At 40.7% G+C, this 22,401-nt stretch overlaps 1 protein-coding gene across 3 annotated transcripts in view; it reads right to left on the bottom strand.

Moving 5' to 3' along the window:
* HHAT (hedgehog acyltransferase) overlaps positions 1 to 22,401 on the bottom strand; it is a 161,290-nt gene that overhangs the window by 90,139 nt on the left and 48,750 nt on the right. For all 3 annotated transcript variants that reach the window (XM_063303092.1, XM_063303099.1, XM_063303106.1), the window contains one exon: positions 14,034 to 14,184. In XM_063303092.1, the coding sequence (XP_063159162.1) occupies positions 14,034 to 14,184 (151 nt within the window). The remainder of the gene's footprint in view (positions 1 to 14,033; positions 14,185 to 22,401) is intronic.

Here is a 22,401-nt window from a genome sequence, read left to right as displayed (position 1 = left end):
AACAAACAAAATATATAAAAAAGAAAATAGCTGAAAAGGAAAAATAAATCAATAATGAAAACAAAAGCAAAGAGAAACACAATTAAACTTTGGAGTTTGTGTTCCTGTGTTTTGTGATGTTAAGGAATAATACAAACAATTTAAACATCAATATTCAATATTTCCATCCAGAAGGGCATTTGTGCAGATGGTGAGGCATTTGTAAAAAAAGGCCACATCTCTGTGTCAATACTATTATTGCTATGAATAAATAAACCTTTCCTATCAGAAAGTGTGAATCTTTCCTTCCCTCTATTGGGAAAGAATAATATATGATAAAAGAACAATCTGTCTTATGGGCTAGAATTTGACAAAACATCTCACAATGAGTAAGTGAAATTTGGCTTCTACTTCTTGTGGAACTTTGCAAACATCGGAATCCTTTGTGATAGGATGTCTAAGAAATGTGAAATCCCTTTGTGGAGATTCAGGAAGGATGAGGACGCAGAGCATAGCAAAACATGGAACCCCAATCTGTTTTTCTGCACTGGTTTCTTGACTGACTGACTGACTGACTGACTGACACACACAGTGTTTGGGGTGTCATCATCATCTTCATCATCACAGAGGAGAACCTAAAGAGTCAACAATGTGTTTATACAGATTCTCTCCACTGCATGATTTCTGAACCCCTCCCCAATTCTTTTCTTCTCACACAGAGGACCCCTTTCTATTTATTCTGAGAAGGGGATGCCTATTTATAAGACAAAGCATGGGGGAGGGGAAATGAAAGAGAGAGGGAAGGAGGGAGGGAGAGAGAGAGAAAGAGAGAGAGAGGAGAAAGAAACTGAGTGAGGGGTAAACCATTTTTTATCCTAATATCATTTTCCTGGGCTTCCAGAAAAATAAGAATTCTATTAATTGCTCTGAGCACGTCCCTCCTTGCACTTTGGACTCACTATCTAAAAATTGCTTCTTTCTGTTTCTTTTGCTGTGTATTGAAGTTTATATTACTTAATTGCAGAGGAGTAGAAAAAGGGGGATCCCATGGATTGATTTTTAATGTGAAGATTATCCATCCTACCATTTCTTTTCTGGGCAATCAATAGTTCCTGTAGAATTAAAAGACTGCATTGCATGTTATTGTGTAGATTTCCCTTCATCCTGCCAACCAAATTATTATTTTTGTGGACTACATTTCTAACACTGAATTTATTTATTTATTTATTTATTTATTTATTTATTCATGCATGCATGCATGCACGCACGCACGCATGCACTTTTATCCTGCTCTTTAGCCTAAAATTCTCCAAGTGTGGCTGGCAAAATCAGCAATAACATGGTTTCTTTTTTCAGGTTTGCAACTATAAAAAATTTAACATATAAGGAAAGAAGAAGGAAAAAGTTTACTTTAATTCTGAAAGCCATGGGGGTAAATTCTTTGTTAAAGTAATTAACAGAAGGGAGACTAAGGATTATTCTAACACTAGTGGTAGCTGCATTATTGTTCTTCCTGATGTAAAACCCAGTTTGAAAACACCCAGTTCTTATGAAACATTCTCTGATTCAAGTAGGTAACATCAGGCTTTTAAGATTAGATTTCGGAAGCGGGTTGTTGTTGTTTTTTACTGAAGGAATAAACCCCTATGATCAGAGTATCTTAGCACCATGGGCAGTTCCTAAATGTAGGCAAATTTCCCAGACACTAACCCTCAGGAATAATTCAGTTATTAAATTCGATCTAATCTGTGTAGGAGGGGAAAGGCATGTAAAATAGTTTAGTGAACCATATTTACAGTACTAAAATTATCTTTACAATTAGCTCATTTTTATTCGACAGGCTGACCAAGGTTTTAATGCCCTTGATTAAAATTCATTTAGCACAAAGGAGCTAAAAGATCTTCAGAAGCTGGCTCACAGAGGAAAAGAATATGTCAGCTCGTCTGCCCTTTCATTGCTTTCAGGCTTCAGCTGCTGAACAATGTCTCAGAGGTGAAAGAATCGCTGTTGGTTAGATATCAGGGAATAGAGACATGGCAGATAAGGGGCTAACCCCAATTAGAAGCAATTGGAACTATGAATTGCACATCAGTGGAACACCAGCACAGACATAGTTTTAGTTTCCATTTTTTTTACAAAGTGTCATTCATAAGTCTTTTTCCCACAGAGATACAGGCAGGGGGTATCAGGTTGTGGACTATATGCCCTGGCAGTGGGTAAGGCTGCGGGCAAGTGGGCAGGCCGGGATATCCCTCTAGTATTTGTGCTCTCACACTCATGCACACATTTGTACAAACAGACACACAAAGCATTTTTCTCCAACCACTAATCTCATTCACACATCGCACCAAGCCAAAGCTTGCTTAAATGTGGTTTACTGAACTAAGAAAAATGGCTGATTTCATGCCAGTAATGAATTGCTTAACTTGATTTGTAGATTCAGTCTCTCTCTCTCTTTCTCAAACACACACACACACACACACACACACACCCTTCCCAGCTCAGTACACAAAGAAGTGGAGGAATACATTTCCATCTCCCTATGCTTCAAAAACCCACAACTCCCCCCAAACTTTCTGCTCTTCAGTTGTTTGCAACACTAAGCAACTGACCATGGAGAGCAGTGAGCTACACAGTGGAATGCTGGCAATCCTGTTTCTTCTCCCTCCCATCCTGTTCATTGCTGGAAAGAACAGCTGGTTGGCAGACCCCTTGCTATTTCCAACTTCAATCTAGCCAGCAGCAGGATGGCATCTTCTGGCTCACCTTAAAGTCAGCTAAGCCTATTCATTATTCTTTCACCTTTTATCCAAATCAATTGGATCCAGGCTGTTTGTATGTGTTTAGCATTACAACTGAACCATTCAGGACTTCCAGGAAGAAATGGTAAAGTGAAGACACAGCAGACAACCACGGCAGAATGAAGAGCTGGTGAGTAGACGGGCTCTTCATAATTCCTCTCTGGATAAGGAGAGGACATGAGATCACCCACAAGTGCTCCAGACAGTTGCTCCTTTTGAGGAGACTGCAAGACAACGGTCTCCAGCAGGTTTAGAGCTCTGGGAGTTGAGGGAATAGCCACCTTGCTCAAATCACAGCTGGCACCTTCAAAAGGACACTGAGTTCACATACTTCCTTTTCTAATAACTTTTGGAAATTGCCTGTTTACTGCTTTTTAGCTATTAGGAACTTTTGGATCAACAAGCTTTACAGCACTGGATGAGTTTCCTTCAATCCTTAGTGAAAGAAGTTTTAAATAAAAGTTTAAGGACTTAAAAAAAAATTTTTTAATAAACAGAAAAAGGGTGATTAGAACTTTGATTTTGGAAGGTTACAAATGGGCTAAGGGTCCAGATGAATTTGAAATATGATTTTGGAATTAATTATAAGAATCCTTCCCATGGGAAATTGCTTTTGTTTTGAATTCTCTTAAAAAACATGATAGGATGGGACTTTGAAGGTTGGACTTTAGAGGGAACTAAAAGAGAAGAGCACTTAAATTTGACTTACTAATACACATTTGTTAAAATGGAGCAAAATATTTTAACATTGGACATACTGAAGGATATTTTTGAACAAAGGACCCAGAAGTTAATTTTAACTGCCTCTATAGATAGACTATGTTTAAAAGATGTTATGGAAGAGGAACAAGTTTTATCAGACCAGACTGAGACTGATTTGAAAGTGGATTTAAAAATGAGAGGCTACAAGAATGATATGGAAAAAGATGCTATACTGGATATACAAATGAAACCAGTTGATGTCTTGATAATTAAAAGGGATGTACAAATAACAAACCAAAAGAGCAACCAGGCTTGTTAAAGCTTTGAAGAATTTTGTGAGAAGGGACAAAATAAAAATGAGAATAAATCAAGTTCTAGGACATTATTTGAAGCCACTAAAGATCAAAATTGTTAATTTGATTGGTTTATTTGATCAAGGTTAAAATAGATATGTTGTTATCTCTGGTAACCCTTAATAAGCTTTTGCTGGTCAGGACTGAAATGACAAGGTTTTAAAGACTTGTTTATAGATAAGAGATGGGATATGGGAAGAAGAGATCATTTGTTGTATTTTAAGAAAAGGTGATAAATTAGTAAAACTGTATTTGTTGTGATGAATGGGGATGTCATTTCTTTATATATTTCTTTTCTTTTTCTTTACTATATTCTTATTTTTTCTTTTTTTTTTCTATTTTCTTTTTTTCCTGCACCTATTTTTTCTTCTTTTTTCTTTTCTTTTTTAGCTTGTATTAGTTTTTTATTGTTGTAATTTTTAATAAGATTACTACTAAAAAAAATAACTGAACCATTCAACCAATGTGTTGGAGTAGACTAAAGGCCTTTCCTCACTGCAGTCTTCAGCTGCTTGTCTCCCATGGATAACCTAACTGGAAATGATTGTGGCTGAAGAAATCTTTTTCTAAGTTTCAGCCCTTTCCTCCACTTTGGCTTCAGTGATGACCAGGTATTCTGCCTAGACCACATAACCCTTGTTTGGTGGATTCCTTGCTCCCTCCTCCACCACCCCCATGCCAGGAAAGCAAATGCCAATTGTTTTCCCTTCTGTAAGCATGTTTTTTGAGCACTGGTGGGGAGGAAAATAAAGTATATCGATTTTACAGTTCTTCCAATCACTTGAGCTCGAAGGCACTTGGCAGAATTCTTGCCAAATTAATGCATAAAAAAAAAAAGAGGACAGCATTTCACCATCTTCCACTAAACTTAAAAACAAGCAGACAAAACACCAGAGTTTTATGGTTCTTCCAGGAGGGAAAACTTGGGCCAAACTCTTGTCAATGTCTCCCAATTAAAAAAAAAAAAACCCAAAACAAAGGACCAACGTTTCACTCTTCCACTGTTGAACATTTTGAAAAACAAATAAATGGCCAGCGTCACACTGTTGCACTACTGAGCACACACCCCCAACCCCCAAATCTCTGGCCTTTTATGGCAGACAGACCAGCAGCTCAATATGAAATGGCCATCAAAAGCAGAGAATGGGGACTTGGGGACCTACCCATCAGAGCATACACTTGCCAACTGGAATGGAGGAAGATGTGTAAGTATTGTATGAATTGCAAACATACCTAATATTCCTTCCTCCTCCTATTTTCCCCACAACAACCACCCTGTGAGGTGAGTTGGGCTGAGAGAGGGGGACTGGCCCCAGGTCACCCAGCCGGCTTTCATGCCTAAGGCGAGACTAGAACACACAGACTCCTGGTTTCTAGCTGAGCACCTTAACCGTTAGACCAAACTGGCTCGGAGTATTAGTTATTTATAAAAATAATAAAGGCAGGATAAAAATTAAATAAATAAATAAATAAAAATGAATTGAATGAATTGCAAATCTAGCAACTTCAATAGTGCTCACAAATGTACTATAAGATTAATTCTGGGAACACCCAAGTATACACTTGCTTGTTTCTCGGGACTAGAAAATGATACCTATTTATGGGTCCATCTTTTACCAACTAGTCTCCAATTATCTCCTAAAACTCAAAGAGATGCCTGCATGTCACCTTCCTACAATGAGCCTAGAAGAGCAATTAACCCTGAGTTTGTATAAAGGCCACACCAAGTATGTAATGCTGTTGCTGCAGAAAATTGCTCTGGTATTTATTTTGTAGGTTTGGAAAGGATGAATGCCAATGTGAAATCACAACTCAGGTCCAGGATATTTTAATGCAAAATGGCTTTGCCCAAAACCACAAAAATGCACCAGTTTAAGCTCCTAAAGTTTAGAGTAGGTCTGTAACGCTATTTGAAGGAAGTGGACTGATTCAGTTTCAGGAGAGAACTAATGCTAATTACATTTAATGCAGTTTTGGAAGAGAGGACAACAGGAATTCCATATGAGCGAAAGCTTCATTCTTGTGGATCAGTCAGCAGAGAGTCATCTCCCAAGATCTTCTGGGAGGGATAACTATGCTGCAGACTTCACTCAATCACAGTCATGCTAACCAGACCTGCAGAGGATCAGCTTCATGCTTTTTTAAATACAGATCTGAAGGTTGTTAGGAGTCTCCACCTTCTTCCCAGCATTATCTACACAGTGGGAAAGGATAGTTAAAACTAGTTTACCTTAATTTTCTATTCTGAAGACAGAGCAGAATAGGTCACAGCCATAGTAACAGACACAGATTCAACCATTACTCTTGGTTGTGTATCTTAGTTGGTTGATTGTTAGAGGTTCAAGGCAGTTCAATATTATGCACAAATTTGTTTAGTTTCCTACATAACTAGGCTATGTTTATTACATTTTAACGATTTTGGAAATGTGGAATCTGGGGCTTTATACACAGTCAGCGTAAATGGTATCTTAGTGTTGTAACTGAATTTTGCATCTGTGATAGCCTATTGATCTCTTTATTCTTTTATTCTGATTGGTAAGGCTTGTGATCAGATCAATGTGTGTGACTTTTTAGAAACACTTTTTTGCTTCAAGACATTTGAATAACATGTTATCAGCACTTGCCCTGAAACCTAAGCCTTAGATTCATTATCAAGTCTGCACTCCTGCACATGTTAATAGGATTAAACCATTTTCAGTGAAGGTTGCTTTTGAGTAGGCACGAACAGGATCATGCTGTAATAAAAGCAACAACAATATCATTGTGGGAATAATCACTGGAAAATCTGTCACTATTCAGTGTAAAGCCTCCTTTGAGCCAAACATAATGATTTCACGAATAGGTCCATGTTCTCTTGTCAACAGAACAAAAGTATCTTGCCACAGCCACCTTCTGGGATTCTTTTTTTTAAACTTCCCATCCAGTGTATAGCCCTGGTGTTTCCCCATACAAGTATTAGCCAGGTCCAGCCTTGCTTAGCTGATCTTGGCAAGCTGAGTGCTGCCATCTAGCTGGACACTGTATATTACCACAACAAAGACAGCTTCTCTTTCACATCGTTATGAACCTGAGAGTCAGAACAGGAGAAAGCTAATGGATCCAGAAGTTAGCCAAGTTTTTGGGCATCCCACTGACAGATCTGAAAGACACACAATTATCCTCTCCCTTCCCTCACAGCTCCCCCCTCCACATCCAGATTTGGAAGACAGTTTTCCATAGGAAAAGGGATGAGGAAAAAATGTGGCTGTACAGGTAACCACTCCATTCCAATGTGATGTATTTCCCCTATCTTCTATCCACTTATTTTTGGAGTGACTGATGGATGATTGCTCTTCTCAGTGAGTTAGACATGCCTTGAATTCTTTTCTTCCAACTAAATGTGTACCTTATGTGCTTTTATGCTGAAATGATCTAACTGGTATGCTGTCTTCCTTTGATAGCACTCTAGAATATGGTTGAAAATAACACATTTACTGTTCTGTACATTGGCTCACTTTTCTGTTGCAAAGAGATAAAATAATTGCACAAGGTTGCCACAAACTAGGCATAATCTCCACAGAAGATTCTTGAATGAACAGCACAAGGTAACTTTCTGTCAACCCCTCTTAAAGCAGCCTGCTACTTATACTAGGGTTGTGTAGTGCTTCAGATTCACTTGAGAAGATGCACTTTTGGAGACACAGAAGTACCAATACTGCTCCTGCCTACAGGTCATTAGAACTACAAGCTTTTCTAGGACCGCTGGGCTGCTATGGGGAGGCATCTGCTGCATTCACACAGATGGAAGCAGATGCTTTACTGAATTAGAGGGCTGTTGCGTTCATGCCCCTACACATTCTGAAGCCCCTTGTCTCAGCTAAATCCAAAGCACTGCACAGACTGACTTTGACACACCCAATATATACTTTGTTTCTGCCTTCCGCACAGATGGCAATATTCCTACAGAAGGCAGGGAATAAATAAGCTCGCTCTCTCAACCCCATGGGTAACTGTGATTCATTATTTTAACTGTAAAGGCATGAAGGAGTCATAACTCAAGGGATGTGGAGGGCAAGCTCAGTAAGGTTTTCAGATAATTGAAATTGACCCATAATTCACCACCAGCCTTGGGGAAATTCTGCTCCTGCCTAACTTTCATAACACAGAAATATAGACACAAGTTCCATATGCACCAAGATAATATTTATTTATTCTTTCCAGATACAGTGCACTATAGTAAATGAGCAAAAGAGAAAAAAGTATCTTCATGTGAGTTAGCTGCCAGAAAATGAATACTGAAGACATTTTTTTCCATAGAGAACTGAAGGCTGTTGCCATTTACTGGTGGGGATTGTCCCAAGGGGAAGAGACTGGGGGCAAGAAGTTAGAAAGACAGAGGCTATCACCACTGTTGACAATAAACTTTCCCCAAGCCAACACATGACTTACATGATACTATGAAGAACATTATCTTCTATTTTCCGGCATGGAAATGCCTCTGGTTTTTTATCTCCAAGGGATGTGTAAAATGTTTTGACCTGAAATGACCATTTCAAGTGTTCCAAGTGGCACCCTTTCCAGTGTTCCCATCGTTCTAGGAATAGTGACTGGGCTGCTGTCCCGTGGTTTGTGACTGAGCTGATCATTTGCTCTTTTTTGAAATTTATTTATTCGAGCCAGGACAGCAGCAGGGACCAGCTACATCTCTGCTGTTATCGAGAACTAGAGGGAGTGATGTGGGAGTGGAGTGTTAAAACAGCTCTTAATAACATGACCAAACAGAAGAAGATCACTCACAGCTATACGTCTCTGAGTCTACCTATCAGGTATGACTGATCCTTTAAAAAAGGGTTCTTATGGGTAAGTTAGAGTTCCTGTGGTTTATGGGATCACAATTAGAGTTTTTGAGGGTTTGCATGTGTTGGGCTGTGCTTTATTTCACAGGCAAATAATACAAAGCTGTCTGGGTAGGTGCTCTGCTATGAATCACAAAAATGCTCCTACTGTTTTAAAGATCGTGCAAATCCAAATGGGTTGGATAGTAGTTCTGGTGGGCATTATAGACTCTGTACATATACCCACTCCTTGTTTAGTGACTACCTTGGTTAGTGGCCATTCACAAATATAATGGTAATAAAAAAATCATTTTCTGACCAATGTGCGCATTTATGTCCAAATTTTGGGCGCCTGACAATTCATGCCGGAGTGAGAGTAACATTGGCGTAGCTGTACGAGAGAACTTTATCTGACTGAGACGGCAGCAACCAGTGATCTTCGCAGTGTCTCTCTGTCTCAGTCGCTTATTCCTTGTTATATATCTTATATATATACTTACTTGTCAATTGATATATATGTATATTTATATTCACTTACTTTTAAAGTTTTATATCATTGTTTTCTGACTTTATGGCTGTAATAAAGTTATTTGCAATTTGGAAACCAGTATAAACTGAAAGTGATTTGCCATAAGAAACAAGGCAATAACTTGGAGACTATGAATTTGTGTGGCCAGGTTTGTAATTAGCCAGAGACAACACAGAAGAAAGATGATGTATGGGCAAACAAAGGGAGATAGAGATCACAGGATGAGATAAAGAGGTTCTTGACAGGCAGCCAGGAGTCTACAAGGAAATATGTACCAGGTGCTTCCAGTGGGAGTGGGAGGTCATTCATAGAGGAAGAAACAAAACCCAGAGTTTGGAAAGGGTATTAAAAGGAGTGGAGATATGGGGTGCAAGAAATACAGGCCAAGACATAGATCGAGAGACTCTGGTTCATGCAGACAAACTTGACACAAAGAAGCCAAGCTTGGAGCAACAGCTAGAAAAAGAAAAAAGTGGTTAGCTTAGTGAAGTTACCTAAGGAAATAAATATGAGTCACAGATTTAAAGTAAAACAGGAAGATTATTCAAGAGTAAAGGAGAAAAGAGGAAAGCTTTTCAGTAAGACAAAGAGTACTGGTGAGTCAGAGCTAAGATGACAAAAGAGAGATAAGAGACAAAACATTCCTGTTAGGAGAGTGATAGGTTACTTGTGAGCAAGAGTTAAATGGGAAAAGCACAAGGCTTTCTCCCAATGGTGTGCCCTGCTCACATGCCAGGCTGCAGTTCTGGTTCTAGTAATGGGGATCGCAGAGCAGGCTCCACCCATTAAGGAAATAAACCAGGCTGGCAGCTAGAATGGGAACTGAGCAAGGGGCACACCTGGTGTGTCAGCTAGGCAAGTGGATCATATTGGGAAGAACCCACGAAGAGTTTACTTGGGTTTGGATCAAACAAGGAGGTGGGGCAAGAGGAACTGAGCCAAGAGTTAAGAGGGGAGGACAGGAAACTGTGTCATGAGAGCTTTGCAAAAACTAAGGTTGTTGAACTGTATATATATATTTGGGTCTGAAATGTACTGGAGTTTTAAACAGCCTGCCTAGCTGTTGGGTGAGAGAGAGAAAGGACGTGCATTCTTCTAAGCAAGACTCTCAGGACTGAGGGGGGTGGATTTATTCCCACTGAGTTCAGTTGCTACTGTTGTGTACAGTTATTCTTGTATGCATGTAAATTGGTGGAAGATCAATATGGTTATTGTTTTAATGCAAGTAGTAAAGCAGAGCTGTTCTCAGCCTTTGATTATGAAACGCAGGAAAGTAAAGATACGTTGTCTGTTCATAACTGAGTCTTATTGGATCTAGGGAGATGGGGAAGAATGTCCCAATGTAGTCATTTAGCTTCCCAACCCTAAATTTCCCCAAATTCCCTGAAAACAACAAGGTTGCATTTACTTGAATTGCAGAGAAGTATTAGGTTGCAAATCACTGGGTGAATGATAGCACGACCAAAGACAGGGGTCTCACACACAAATGTGTTCTTGTAATTGGGGCAAACAGGAGAACCTCATACTCGAACCATGAGAACTTTACCAAGTTTTTCTTTTCCTTTAGGAAAACAATGAAAGCATTGTTCCCACCAAACTGAATGAGAATAGTTGAAAAACAAACAGAAAAAAAATAGCATCATATTATGATGTGACAAATCTGTACCCAATTTGGCTAGCCATCTTTCAACTTTTTTTTAACCTAAAGAAGCCTCTCTTAATTGTTTAAAATTCTGTTAAAACTACTTTCTGCCTCTAGTTGAAAGTTGCCTTCAGACAATATAGATAGATTTCCCTGTAGCTAAATGCTTTACATTTTTGTAAAATCCTCACATTTTGAAACCATCTCTTTTGTGCTCTGCCAGCCAAACCAATTTTAGATCAATCTATACTTCTGCTACTTTTCAATCAGAAGAATGTATAGATTAATAACTGGCACAGAAAGCACACAGAAATATTTTGTAAGTAGTGATGGGGCTCAAATATTACTAACCCTACAGGTATACATGCATGCACACAAGCAAGCAAATAAATAATAAATAAATCACTATCAGCTCAAAGTTTCTTTTGATGTGCATCCTTCCAAACAAATTCATTGTCTACAGGCTGGCAAATACCAGTTGGGATGCCACAAGGGGAGAAGAACACTCATGCTCATGAGAAGCAAGTGCAAGATTTAGTCTATTCATGGACTGTGTTCAATTTGCGATTGGGCAATCAAAGGAAAGTTTGGTAGAAATTACTTTCAGCTGAAATAAGTACACAAATATAACTGAGAATGTCATAATGGAGAATTTAATTCAAATGGGACAATTGTTAAGAACTCTAATTATTCTCTCTTCTAGAATGTATTACTTCATTTGTTTCTTAAAAAGAGGGGGGGGAAGCAAAAATGGAAGGGAAAAAACCATTTTCACCCTTTATTAGTTTTCCGTATAGTATCTTAAAGGCAAGCAATCAGTGAACAAGGAATCAACTCCGACTGCATCGTGCTGCTCAAAGAAGCAAATATCAAATGCTTCACAAATATTACTCTCTTTGAAACCGAAATACGAATACCAGTGGAGAAAGGTGTAAAGCAAGGTGATATGATCTCACCTAAACTTTTCAATGCTTATTTGGAAAATATCATGCGCAAAATGAAATGGGAAGACGGAATTGATATAAACGGAGAGAAGATAAACCATCTCAGATTTGCGGACAACGTTGTACTGATCGCAAAGGATGCTCGAAAGCTGCAAAAAATGCTTCGACAACTTGACGCCGAAAGCAGAAAGGTGGGTCTAAAGATGAACCGCACTAAAACAAAATATACAGAGACAGGGAACCTTCCAAAATTCCACATGAGGCTTCAGAATGAACTTATTGAAGAGGTTGGCCACTATGTCTACCTGGGACAGCTAATCAAAATGAACAATGATCAAAGAGAAGAACCGGTCAGAAGAAAGAAAGCTGGATGGGCTAGATACAACTCCATTAGGGAAGTCTTGCAGAGTGAGAAGATTGATGGAAAACTGCATGCTAATCTTTTTAATTCGACTGTCTTATCAGCAGTGCTATATGGAAGTGAAACATGGTCGCTAACAAAGGCAGAAGAGGAGGAGCTTTCAAGAGTAGTAAGGATTATGGAAAGATCCATGTGGAAAGTTCCTCTCCGAGACCACATCCCAAGCAGCCAGATTAGAACAGTAAGTGGAATAAATGATGTCATCGTCGAATATCAAAAACGGAAGCTACTCTGGGCAGGACACATCACGTGCATGGTTGGATGGCCGTTGGACAGCAGTTGCTGAATGGTATCCAAGAGAAGTAAAAAGACTTATTGGCCAACCTCCAAAGAGATGGGAAGATCCAACAGTCAAGGACTTTGGCTGAACCTGGAGAAGAAAAGCCAGGATTTGAGATGAATGAAAAGCGAGTTGAGACCAGCAGGACTCTGTCCGGCGACAGTCTGGTGAATCAAGGTGAATCTTAAAGGGAAATGGAAACAATGCCACACTTTGGGTCCTGTTAATTAAACAATGACACTTAACAGGACCCAGGAAGTAGGCTTTTTCTGTCATGGTTCCTGCCTCTGGAACAATATCTCCCCCAAGATCCATATGGCTGCCACCCTATTGTCTTTGAAAACTTGGCTTTTCCCCCATGCCTTGGGTTAGGGTGGGTGGCAAAACTCTTAGGATTTTATATACTATTTGCATGTTTCCTTCCAAGAGAGGATTTGTCTCATGTATGCTATATACAGATACAAAAGAAGTCTGTGCAGTTTACGTATATCCTGGTAGAAAAGGTCCTGAAACAAATGAGATGAATCTCAATTTTAGTGCAAAACTGCACTAGAAATAGTTAACATGATAGTGGACATGAATGGCTGACAGAGGAAAATGGAGTTTTGTTCAGTTTTGTATTCATATCTATTACCTTATGGACATAATGCACTGGGCCCATCAACAGCATACTGTACCAGCCAAAGCTCTAGAACAGTTTTAAAAAACAATCCCATTGTAAGGCTCATTACAAAGAGGTTACCAATCGCACAAATATGGTGGAAAGCTTGATGCCACCTGGAAGACTATGAAATTGACAAAACAAATGTTGATGATAGAAAGCATTCCTGGGAATAGCTGCTAAATCCAGGCTAGGAAGAGCAGACTAAGTAGCTAAGCAGATGTTTACTTAACAGGTTAGCCCCTTTCTCTATACAGCAAAAGTAGATTGTCATCTGTATATTCTTGTCCACAATAGCAGAAATAGCCTTCTAAAACAATGAAAACCCAAAGGTACACCAAATTCAATCAAATTTTTAGACCTCCAAAGTGACTCTGAAGTTACTTCTTCCATTACCTTTAACTTGGCACAGAAGAAATTATCCTCAGTACTGTCCCTATAGGATTACCTAATCAAATTTTACTTCACCGACTGCATGAATTTGCTAGACAAAGTGCCTTTTTCAGGGGGACAATAATGGAAAATGAATCATATTTCATAAAGAACTAAATAGGGAAATAATTCTCAGATTAGTGTCACTTAGCTCAACAACATCCCAAAAGCAGGTTTGACTTCATCTCTGCATTAGGGGAAAGTGATTATTAAATAGAAGGATATTCTAAAGACAGAAGGCATTAGTAATGAGAATGCTATGAAATTATCAGTGTGCAAACTTTCTTGTAGAGATAATGCAACAACTAATAATATCCACAAAGTCACAGCCTTGACTATAGGAACTCTGGGAATTGCAGCCCAACAAACCTGGAGAACAGCAGTATGCAAAGACTACTGTAGCACATGCACACCCAATTGCCATTTCATAAAAAAAGGCTCCCATAATAAACATCAGCAATCAAACAAAGCTAACCTCCACATTCCAGAAAAACTGTACATGGTGCTTACACAGCGAGGTAAATCAGGAGGCTTGAGTCCATCCATGCGAACAACAAGTGCTGGAACACCAAAAAGTACAAGGTATTTCACATAAAAAAATAGGACTTGAGCCAGTGCAAGGCCACCTGTAAGAATGCAAGAGAAAAATGTTCCACTTTAGTACATTATTGTAGTATTTACAGTCCTCTTTTTTCAAAATAAGGTTGCTACTGCACTTTTACAAATGCACCTTATTAAGGCATACGGTACATATTCTTTCCTACCTGCATCAAATATGCACAAAACCGTACCTCTTAGATCCAGGATGGACTTCTTTGGAATGGTTGGAAGAGTTTGGCTAATTCATAGTGAAACTGAAGAACTGGTTCACATGTAGGATTTCCACAGAATGTAGATAAATGTATGTCATTTCACAATGCATCCTGGAAAATTACATCCCATTTCACAATACATTTGGCTTTTAAAAATAAGGGGGCCTACTCACAGAAAGCCACCAGCATGGTGAAAGGTGAGGGGACATGAATCACATTTCACAAGTTGTGTCTAGAAGACCCAAACTTCTCCATCTACTTTGCAGTACTTTCCAAGTCTCGTTCTTATCAATCCTGCGTTTTCAGAAAAAAATTACCTGTCTGAAAATATTTATTCTGTCATTTTGGGAACGGCTGCTGCAGCCCTCATTTGCCTAGCTACTGCTTTTTTAAAGCTCTTTTTCTACAATAGCAACTGTGACATTTTATTTAGGGAACAGTATGTGATCTTGAAATCTTCAATGCAAAAGCTGTAATAGGCATCAGCTTTTAATAACTCTTCATTCTCTCACTCTTTGTTATGGAGTCCAGCAACTATAAGAATACAGCAAGAGTACCACACTTCCATAACCTAGCTGGGATTTCTAGATTGGAAGGGGTATAATAAGCAAATATTGATTTTCATCTCAGTGTAAATCAAGACATGGATCTGAGAGATAAATATTTACCCTCCAAGAACTATAAATCTTCATGTCTCCTAAATATTAAGTCAATACTTCATATGTTCAGGGTTATTACAGATACTGTTTTACTTGTGCACCAACATTTCTTTTAGCCTTTAATATTGCACTGCTTCAGAGATATGTGACCACAGGGAAAAAAAAAAAAGGACAGGATAGACTTGCCAATTGAATTGTATTTCAAAATACAATAAATAAGAGTCTCCAAAATATTCAGCTATATTCCCTTTTCAGTGCATTCTCGTAGACAGTAACCTGCAGTCTTTGAGGTTGGTCTGCAACATCTATCAATTTTTATCAATGTTCATGACAGCAAAGGCTAAAAAATGGAGTTCAACAGCAGTTGGGGATGCCCCCTTCCTATTTACTTAAACTTGACTAACTCGTTTCTTCATATATGAGCCATGTATATTCGACAAGTTGCAACGACAGGCATGACTGTCAGCCATTTGCGTCCTTCTACAGTCCTTCTATGCATTTGTATGAGTGAAACATTTTGATAGATATATAGGTCATGAAAACAAAGCAGTGGGACTGTGTATTCTGCTTTGCTCATTTGCCTTACAGAAAATATTGGCGCGCTGGTTATACTGTTATACCCCTAACAGGGAATAGGAAGTGCAAAACCTCTTTAAAACAGTGCTCAGCAGTTTTGGACAGTATGTATGTATGTATTTCTCAAATTTATACATCGCCCATCTCACTATGGAAGTGACTCTGGGCGGTTTACAAATAAAAGATCATAAAAACCATTATAAAAAGTACAAAAAATACAAGTTAAACGAGAGAAACTAAAAAGGTAGAGTTAGCGTCTTCAAACCACTCTCTACCAGGTCCAGCATTTTCCAAGGGAAAAGCCATCAGCCTCATTTCCTAAAAGCATACAGAATGCTTTCAGGCAGTGGTAGCAAATACAACACTTATTTATGGGAAGGCTAAGTAATACATGAAACATGCACTGTAGGCTGGATATGAAGTATCTTAAAATATTATAAGTTTGTAATGAATTGGATGGCTTTTCTTTCTGAGATGCATAAGCCAGTTAGACCTTTCCAAAGATATTTCTACGTGCTGCTTGGAATGAATGAGAATCGCTTCCATGTATTAAGTGTGATAATTATGACAACATGCCCAAACACCCTTATTTTGTTTACAGATCGCATTGGACTTGTTTCGTGTTCTCAGAAAAGCCTTGGAAATCAGACAGACAGACAGATTCTCCCCACCTGAAAGAAACACAAGCTGTTGGAAGTCGCTGCCCAAAATTGCTCAGAAAGCCTTGGGAGCCTGACGACTAACTCTCTTATTGCCACTTGCCTTTTCTGTTTGGAGTAGGTAAGATCTATGGCAGGTGCTGGGGCTGGGCAGGTATTGCTGATTTGACCTTTCAGTGGATAAAGCTCTTTGTGTAGAACAGAACCTTGTTTACTACTTTAGGAAGTTGCATGGATCATTATCCAACAGCTTGACCAATTCCATCTCTCTCTGCAGTTTCAAAGTTCAGAGGAAGCCTGATGGTTCATCTCAATGACAAGATAACTCAAACTCAGGCCTTTGGGGAACTTCCCTTCAGAATGGAATTTAGAGTAGAGGACCATAACCTTTTAGTTATGTGCTAAAAACAGGGAGGAGAAAACCAACAATTGTAAGGCAGCCTACTTTCAAGCATTGTTCACTGACTCAGTAATCTTTTGAGAATTTAAAAAAAAAAATTTTTTACTTTATGTTAACACTTTACAAGAGTAACATTTCACTAATTTGAATCAATTCATTTTCAACATTTTACAAAAAGCAAGGCACTACATACATATATTCTATTCACAAAAGTTTTATCTTTCACAGACTGTTGCATTCTCATAATGTCATACAGGTAGTTGATTTCTTTTTTAAAAATTTAGGGTTAGAGTTACCAGAAGCCACTACTAAAAGCATTAATGATGTCTTACTTCTCAGAATTATATTCTTACCAGAAAATAATTATTATTTGTACTTCTTTTGTTAGGTATGAAATGTTCACTGGAATGAATATGTATTTATTTAAAATGAATATGTATTTATTTAAAAGACTTATATGGCCACCCATCTTATATACAGTACAGCCTGAGCAGCTCACCACAGCAACCAATAAAAACGTAAAAAATAAACAATAATCCTGCACTGCACAAAATGAGGTGCCAACAATATAAAATCTTTAAGTATGTTTCCTACAAAGTTATTGAAGGGGAACCTAGGAATGGATTTTTCCACACTCATTTCTATTCTCCTTCTAGTATTTCTCTCCCAAAATCAAATTCCTATATCATTTTCATAAACTTTTCATTTCCAATTTTTGACGGTATTAGTATCTTATACATTTTTGAAGACTATACTTTTGTACCATTGTAATATGTATTAAGTGCACATTCAGATTCAGTAAGTGATCTATTGCCTTGAGTAAAACCTTTCAATTTTTCAAAAAAGTCTCAATCTACATTCACCATGTCCAATTAATTCAGTTTTTAATATCTCTTAAAACCAACTTTAATTAGAAAAGTAGAATTTCTATAGAACTGTTTAATATAATATAACCCTTTCCAAGCAATATATTGTTTCTTTCTGTTTATAATGAAAAAATAGAGGATATATTAGTATAGGAGTAAGAGGAGATATATTCAGCATTAAAAGATTCCTATGTGACTTCATACCTTAAACAAACATTGAGTAAGTCTATTAGTTATGTTTTACAGACTGCAAAGCTTTCCTTAAAATATTATTTTATTTAAAGTCTTACCAGTAACTTTAATATTTCTAATTTTGCCCAGTGTCTATTTTAATCTTCCATTATTAAAAGATATTATGTATTTAACCTGAAATGTGCGAAGATACTAATAATAAATAGTACTAAAATAACAAATGATTTTCTGCAACCTCCTTTACTGTTGATTTTTAGCAGAATCAAATTTCTGTAATGATCAGTACGACAGCAATTAGGAAGTGTATCTGACAAGTCACTATCATGTTTCTTGACCAGAAATTCTCCAGCTACATGCAAAGTCTCATTGGTTGCTGACATTGGGATTGATGGCTGCAGGGCAGACACTATAAAAACTACTTTATTCAGACCAACCAATCCATGTTTCATTTGAGTCACTGCTCTGCCCAGTTGTCATGTTCGCCGTTGCAATGTTTCTTACATCGTAACGGTTCGCATGCCAGTGTGTTGACGCGCGTTCCTGGCTGGGAGGGTGCTGCTGATAAACCTTGCACGGGGAGATGTATCGGGCTGTGCCATGGAGAAATGTGTTTGGGTTATCTCTTTAATGTCAAGGTCTTTTTGCCCGTTGATCAGCAGAGCTCGTTAGGAGCACCTGGGAATGTGGGATTGTTATGAATGCAGGGGGGGGGGGGCGGGACGCTGTTTGAAACGGAGCTTAGTTTGACTTTAGCCGCGTTTTTCTCATTCTCAGCTTTCTTTCTGTTTGCACTCTATTCTAAATAAAATCAGAACCTAAACTTTGATTTGGAGTCTGAGTGTTTTATTTAGGTTCAGGCATTCATCACATAAAGCTGAGAATCATTTCACGAAAAAACCTCGCTAGTCTTTACCAAGAAATTTTCTTGTGAAAGAAGAAGTTAGCGATGGCAGAATCAAGGAAAGAGTCCACAGGGTTTGGAGAGTCGACCAGACAGTTCCTGGAGTCAGCATTCCCAAGCAGGTACCCAAACCCCCTCCCAACCCACCTCGCACCCCATTCCAGGGAATCAAGCTCCAGCCCAGAGTTGAGGGACCCGACGGAAGAGGGGGTCACGGAACAGATGATGTGGGATGCCATGGCAGACCCCTGGCCGGGAACGTCTCATACCACATGGAAGCTGCGGTGCCCCTTGACTCCTGAGAGGGAGTCCACCAAAGTGTCGGCGAGTCAGCAGCCTGAGGTGCCAGGGCTGGAGGACTCCGTCACGCCTGACAGGATCAGAGTCATTGAGTCCAAGATCGAGTCTATGGAGTATATGCTAAGATCCATTTCGACCGCAGTGGGGGACTTGGTGAGGATTGTGGGAAGTCAGGGTGCAACGATGGGACCCAGCATCCCACCTACCCCATCGCCGGCACCGAGGGGCCGGGGCTGGCCATGGGACTCCTCGTCAGGTCTCCGTGGTCCCACTCCGGTATTAGGGACCCCAGCTCGTCCACCGGTTGGGGCTGCTCCAGTTGGCGGGGTTGCTAAGGACTTTCCGGTGAAGTTTGATGGTGACCCCACGAATTTGTCCTTTTTCCTTACCAACGCGGCAAATTATATGCAACAATATGGACACTGCTTCACCTCGGAAGGGGCTAAAATCACGGCAATTGCCACGAAACTGAAGGGCAGAGCTGCAGATTGGTATGTACAGTTATCCGAGGCAAAAGCCCCAGTGCTTGGTGCCTTTGACACCTTTCTAGCCACTTTGAAACGCTATTTTGAGGATCCCCTTGCTAAGGAGAGGGCTAAGGACACCCTAAAGGAACTTTCTCAGGGGCAAAAGCTAGTTGCTGATTATGCCCTGGAATTCAAGGTGTTGGCAGGAAAAGTTCCTGAATGGTCTGAAGCTACATTGATCGATAGATTTAAGGATGGCCTCAATCGAGAGGTGTTGCGGTGGGCGCTGTGCAGAGACGATCCGGACTCGCTTCATGATTGGATTTGTCTGGCCGGGAAGGCTGAGCATGCCCAGCGCACCTATATGCAAGCTACTAAGGGTGACAAGCCTCCTTCCACTGGTAAGGGTTTGAGACTGCAGTCTGGCTCAGGGTGGGATGACGAGAAACAACGCCGTTTTGCCTGTGGGCAATGCATCAAGTGTGGTAAGGCTGGTCACTGCGTGGCGGACTGTCTCAAGACTAAGACGGCGGATCGTCCCTCTAAGCCATCGCAGAAGGCACTACAGAAGGCATCCAACCCTCCCCGTCGGCTGGCGGGGGCAAAGGCAACCACTGACAAAGAGGACGATGCCTACCTTGCGGGGGACGCTTTTGCTGCCCTTGAACAGCTGGTGGAAAACGACTTCCACCTGCCGTAAACAGCACCACTGGGCAGGTGGTGGAGAATGGGCGCAATACCAACATGGTGAGTGCTGACTGCCCCATCCTAGCTGTGAGGATCGAGTTGGGCTCCTGCTCCAAGACCGTAGAGGTCTGGGCTTTGATTGACTCAGGGTGTTTCAGATGTTTGATCCACCCCGACCTAGTTGCTGCATTGGATTTGCCATGCTTTCCCCTCCCAAAACCACTGATTTTTCAGCAACTAGATGGTTCCACAGTGGGGGGGGGGGCGGCCACTCAGTTTACTGGGGATGTCACGTTGCAAATGGGGACGCAGGTTCATTGTTACCCAGTGGGCAATCCGCTGGTAGTTTTGGGGGTTCCCTGGCTCACTAGCCACAATCCGTACATCAATTGGAAGACCCGTACTATTACATTTGAGGATGGGTTCTACCAGGCTCCTATGATGGGAAGATCCCTCACTGTGGCTGCGAGGAGGGCTGAGGTTGTCGACCCTCTGGTTCACGCTCTCCCCATTGAAGGGCTGCCAGCAAGGTACTCTGAATTTGCTGACGTCTTCAGGGAGGAGGAGGCTGACCAGTCGCCCCCCCCCCTCGCAAGACTGACTGCGCCATTGAACTTCTTCCAGACGTCCCCTTACCCAAGCCGAAGATTTATCCTATGACCAAAAAGGAACTGGGCGCGTTACGGGACTTCATTGACAAAAACCTTGCTAGGGGATTCATTGAACCAGCTAATTCCCCAGTTGGGGCTCCTGTTTTGTTCTGCGAGAAGAAAGAAGGTACTCTTAGATTGTGCACAGACTATCGCGGGTTAAATTCCGCCTCCCTGTCAAATAAGTACCCACTGCCTCTTGTAAAAGACATGTTAGCACATTTGTGTACTGGTAAAGTCTTTTCCAAGCTTGACCTCCGCGAAGCCTACTATCGCATTCGCATTCAGGAGGGGGATGAGTGGAAAACTGCTTTTAACTGCCCCTTGGGTTCCTTTCAGTATAAGGTCCTTCCTTTTGGTCTGGCTGGGGCCCCTGGGGTTTTCATGCAACTGATCAATGAGGTGTTACATGACCATTTGTTTAAAGGTGTTTTGGTTTATCTGGATGATGTCCTCATCTACACAAAAACTGAAAAGGAACACAAGAGGCTTGTCAAACAAGTTCCAACCAAGCTCAGAAAAGCTAAGCTTTATGCTAAGCTTTCTAAATGTGAATTCCATAAGTCTCGCTTGGATTACTTGGGCTACAGAGTTTCTGCTAAGGGGATTGAAATGGACCCTGCAAAGGTTCAGGCTGTTCTCAGCTGGGAACGCCCGCGAACCCGGTGTCAACTTCAACGTTTTCTGGGGTTCGCCAATTTTTACAGGTCTTTTGTCCAGGGATTCGCAGAGATTGCTCTGCCCCTGACTGATTTGTTGCGCACCAAGGGGGTCGGGGAGACACGCAAAGTGAAGAACCCGGGGGCCGTGCTCAACTGGACTTCTGCCTGTCAGGCTGCCTTTGATCAGTTGAAGGCTCTTTTTACTGCTGAGCCCATTTTATCCCACCCTGACCCTGAACGGCCTTTTGTTGTTCAGGTTGATGCCTCTGACTTTTCTATCGGAGCTATTTTGTTGCAGAGGGATTCTACCGGGCTCTTGAAGCCTTGTGCCTATCTCTCCCGTAAGTTTTCTGAGACGGAGAGGCGCTGGCATGGTTTGGGAAAAGGAGGCTTTTGCTGTTAAGGCTGCATTGGAGGCTTGGCGTCACCTCTTAGAAGGGTCGACTTGCCCTTTTGAGGTTTGGACGGATCACCGCAACCTCGAGGCTCTCCGAACGCCCAGGCATCTCAGCCCTAAGCAGATCCGCTGGGCTCAATTTTTTAGCCGTTTTAACTTCCAACTGAAATTTGTTTCAGGGAAGAATTTTTTGGCTGATGCACTTTCCTGTTTGCCCCAAGAAGCAGAGCCAGTCTCAGAGGTGTTTGGGACTGTGCTCACAGAGCCTCAATTGGGATTGGTAGCAGTCACCCGGAGCCGCGCTCGGGGGCAGCCTCCTCCCCCACCAACGGGTCCGACGCAGCGCTCCCGGACTTCCAGGCAACCTCAATTGCCTGGTAGCTTGCGTGCTGATTTTGTCTCTGCTTTGAAATCTGATCCCTGGCTCCTTGCTCACCCTGACAAGGTTTCAATTGAGCATGACCTGGCTTGGGTGGGAGGGCGTTTGTATGTGCCTGACTCTCAACAGTCTGAAATTCTTGCCCGTTCCCATGACAGTAAGCAGGCTGGGCATTTTGGTTTTCTCAAGTCTCTCCATTTGGTCCGCTGGCAATTTTGGTGGCCCTCCTTAAGGAA

This window comes from Candoia aspera, chromosome 1, assembly GCF_035149785.1.
Source record: "Candoia aspera isolate rCanAsp1 chromosome 1, rCanAsp1.hap2, whole genome shotgun sequence".
Classification (NCBI taxonomy): domain Eukaryota; kingdom Metazoa; phylum Chordata; class Lepidosauria; order Squamata; family Boidae; genus Candoia; species Candoia aspera.
This window is presented reverse-complemented; position numbering and strand designations above follow the sequence as displayed.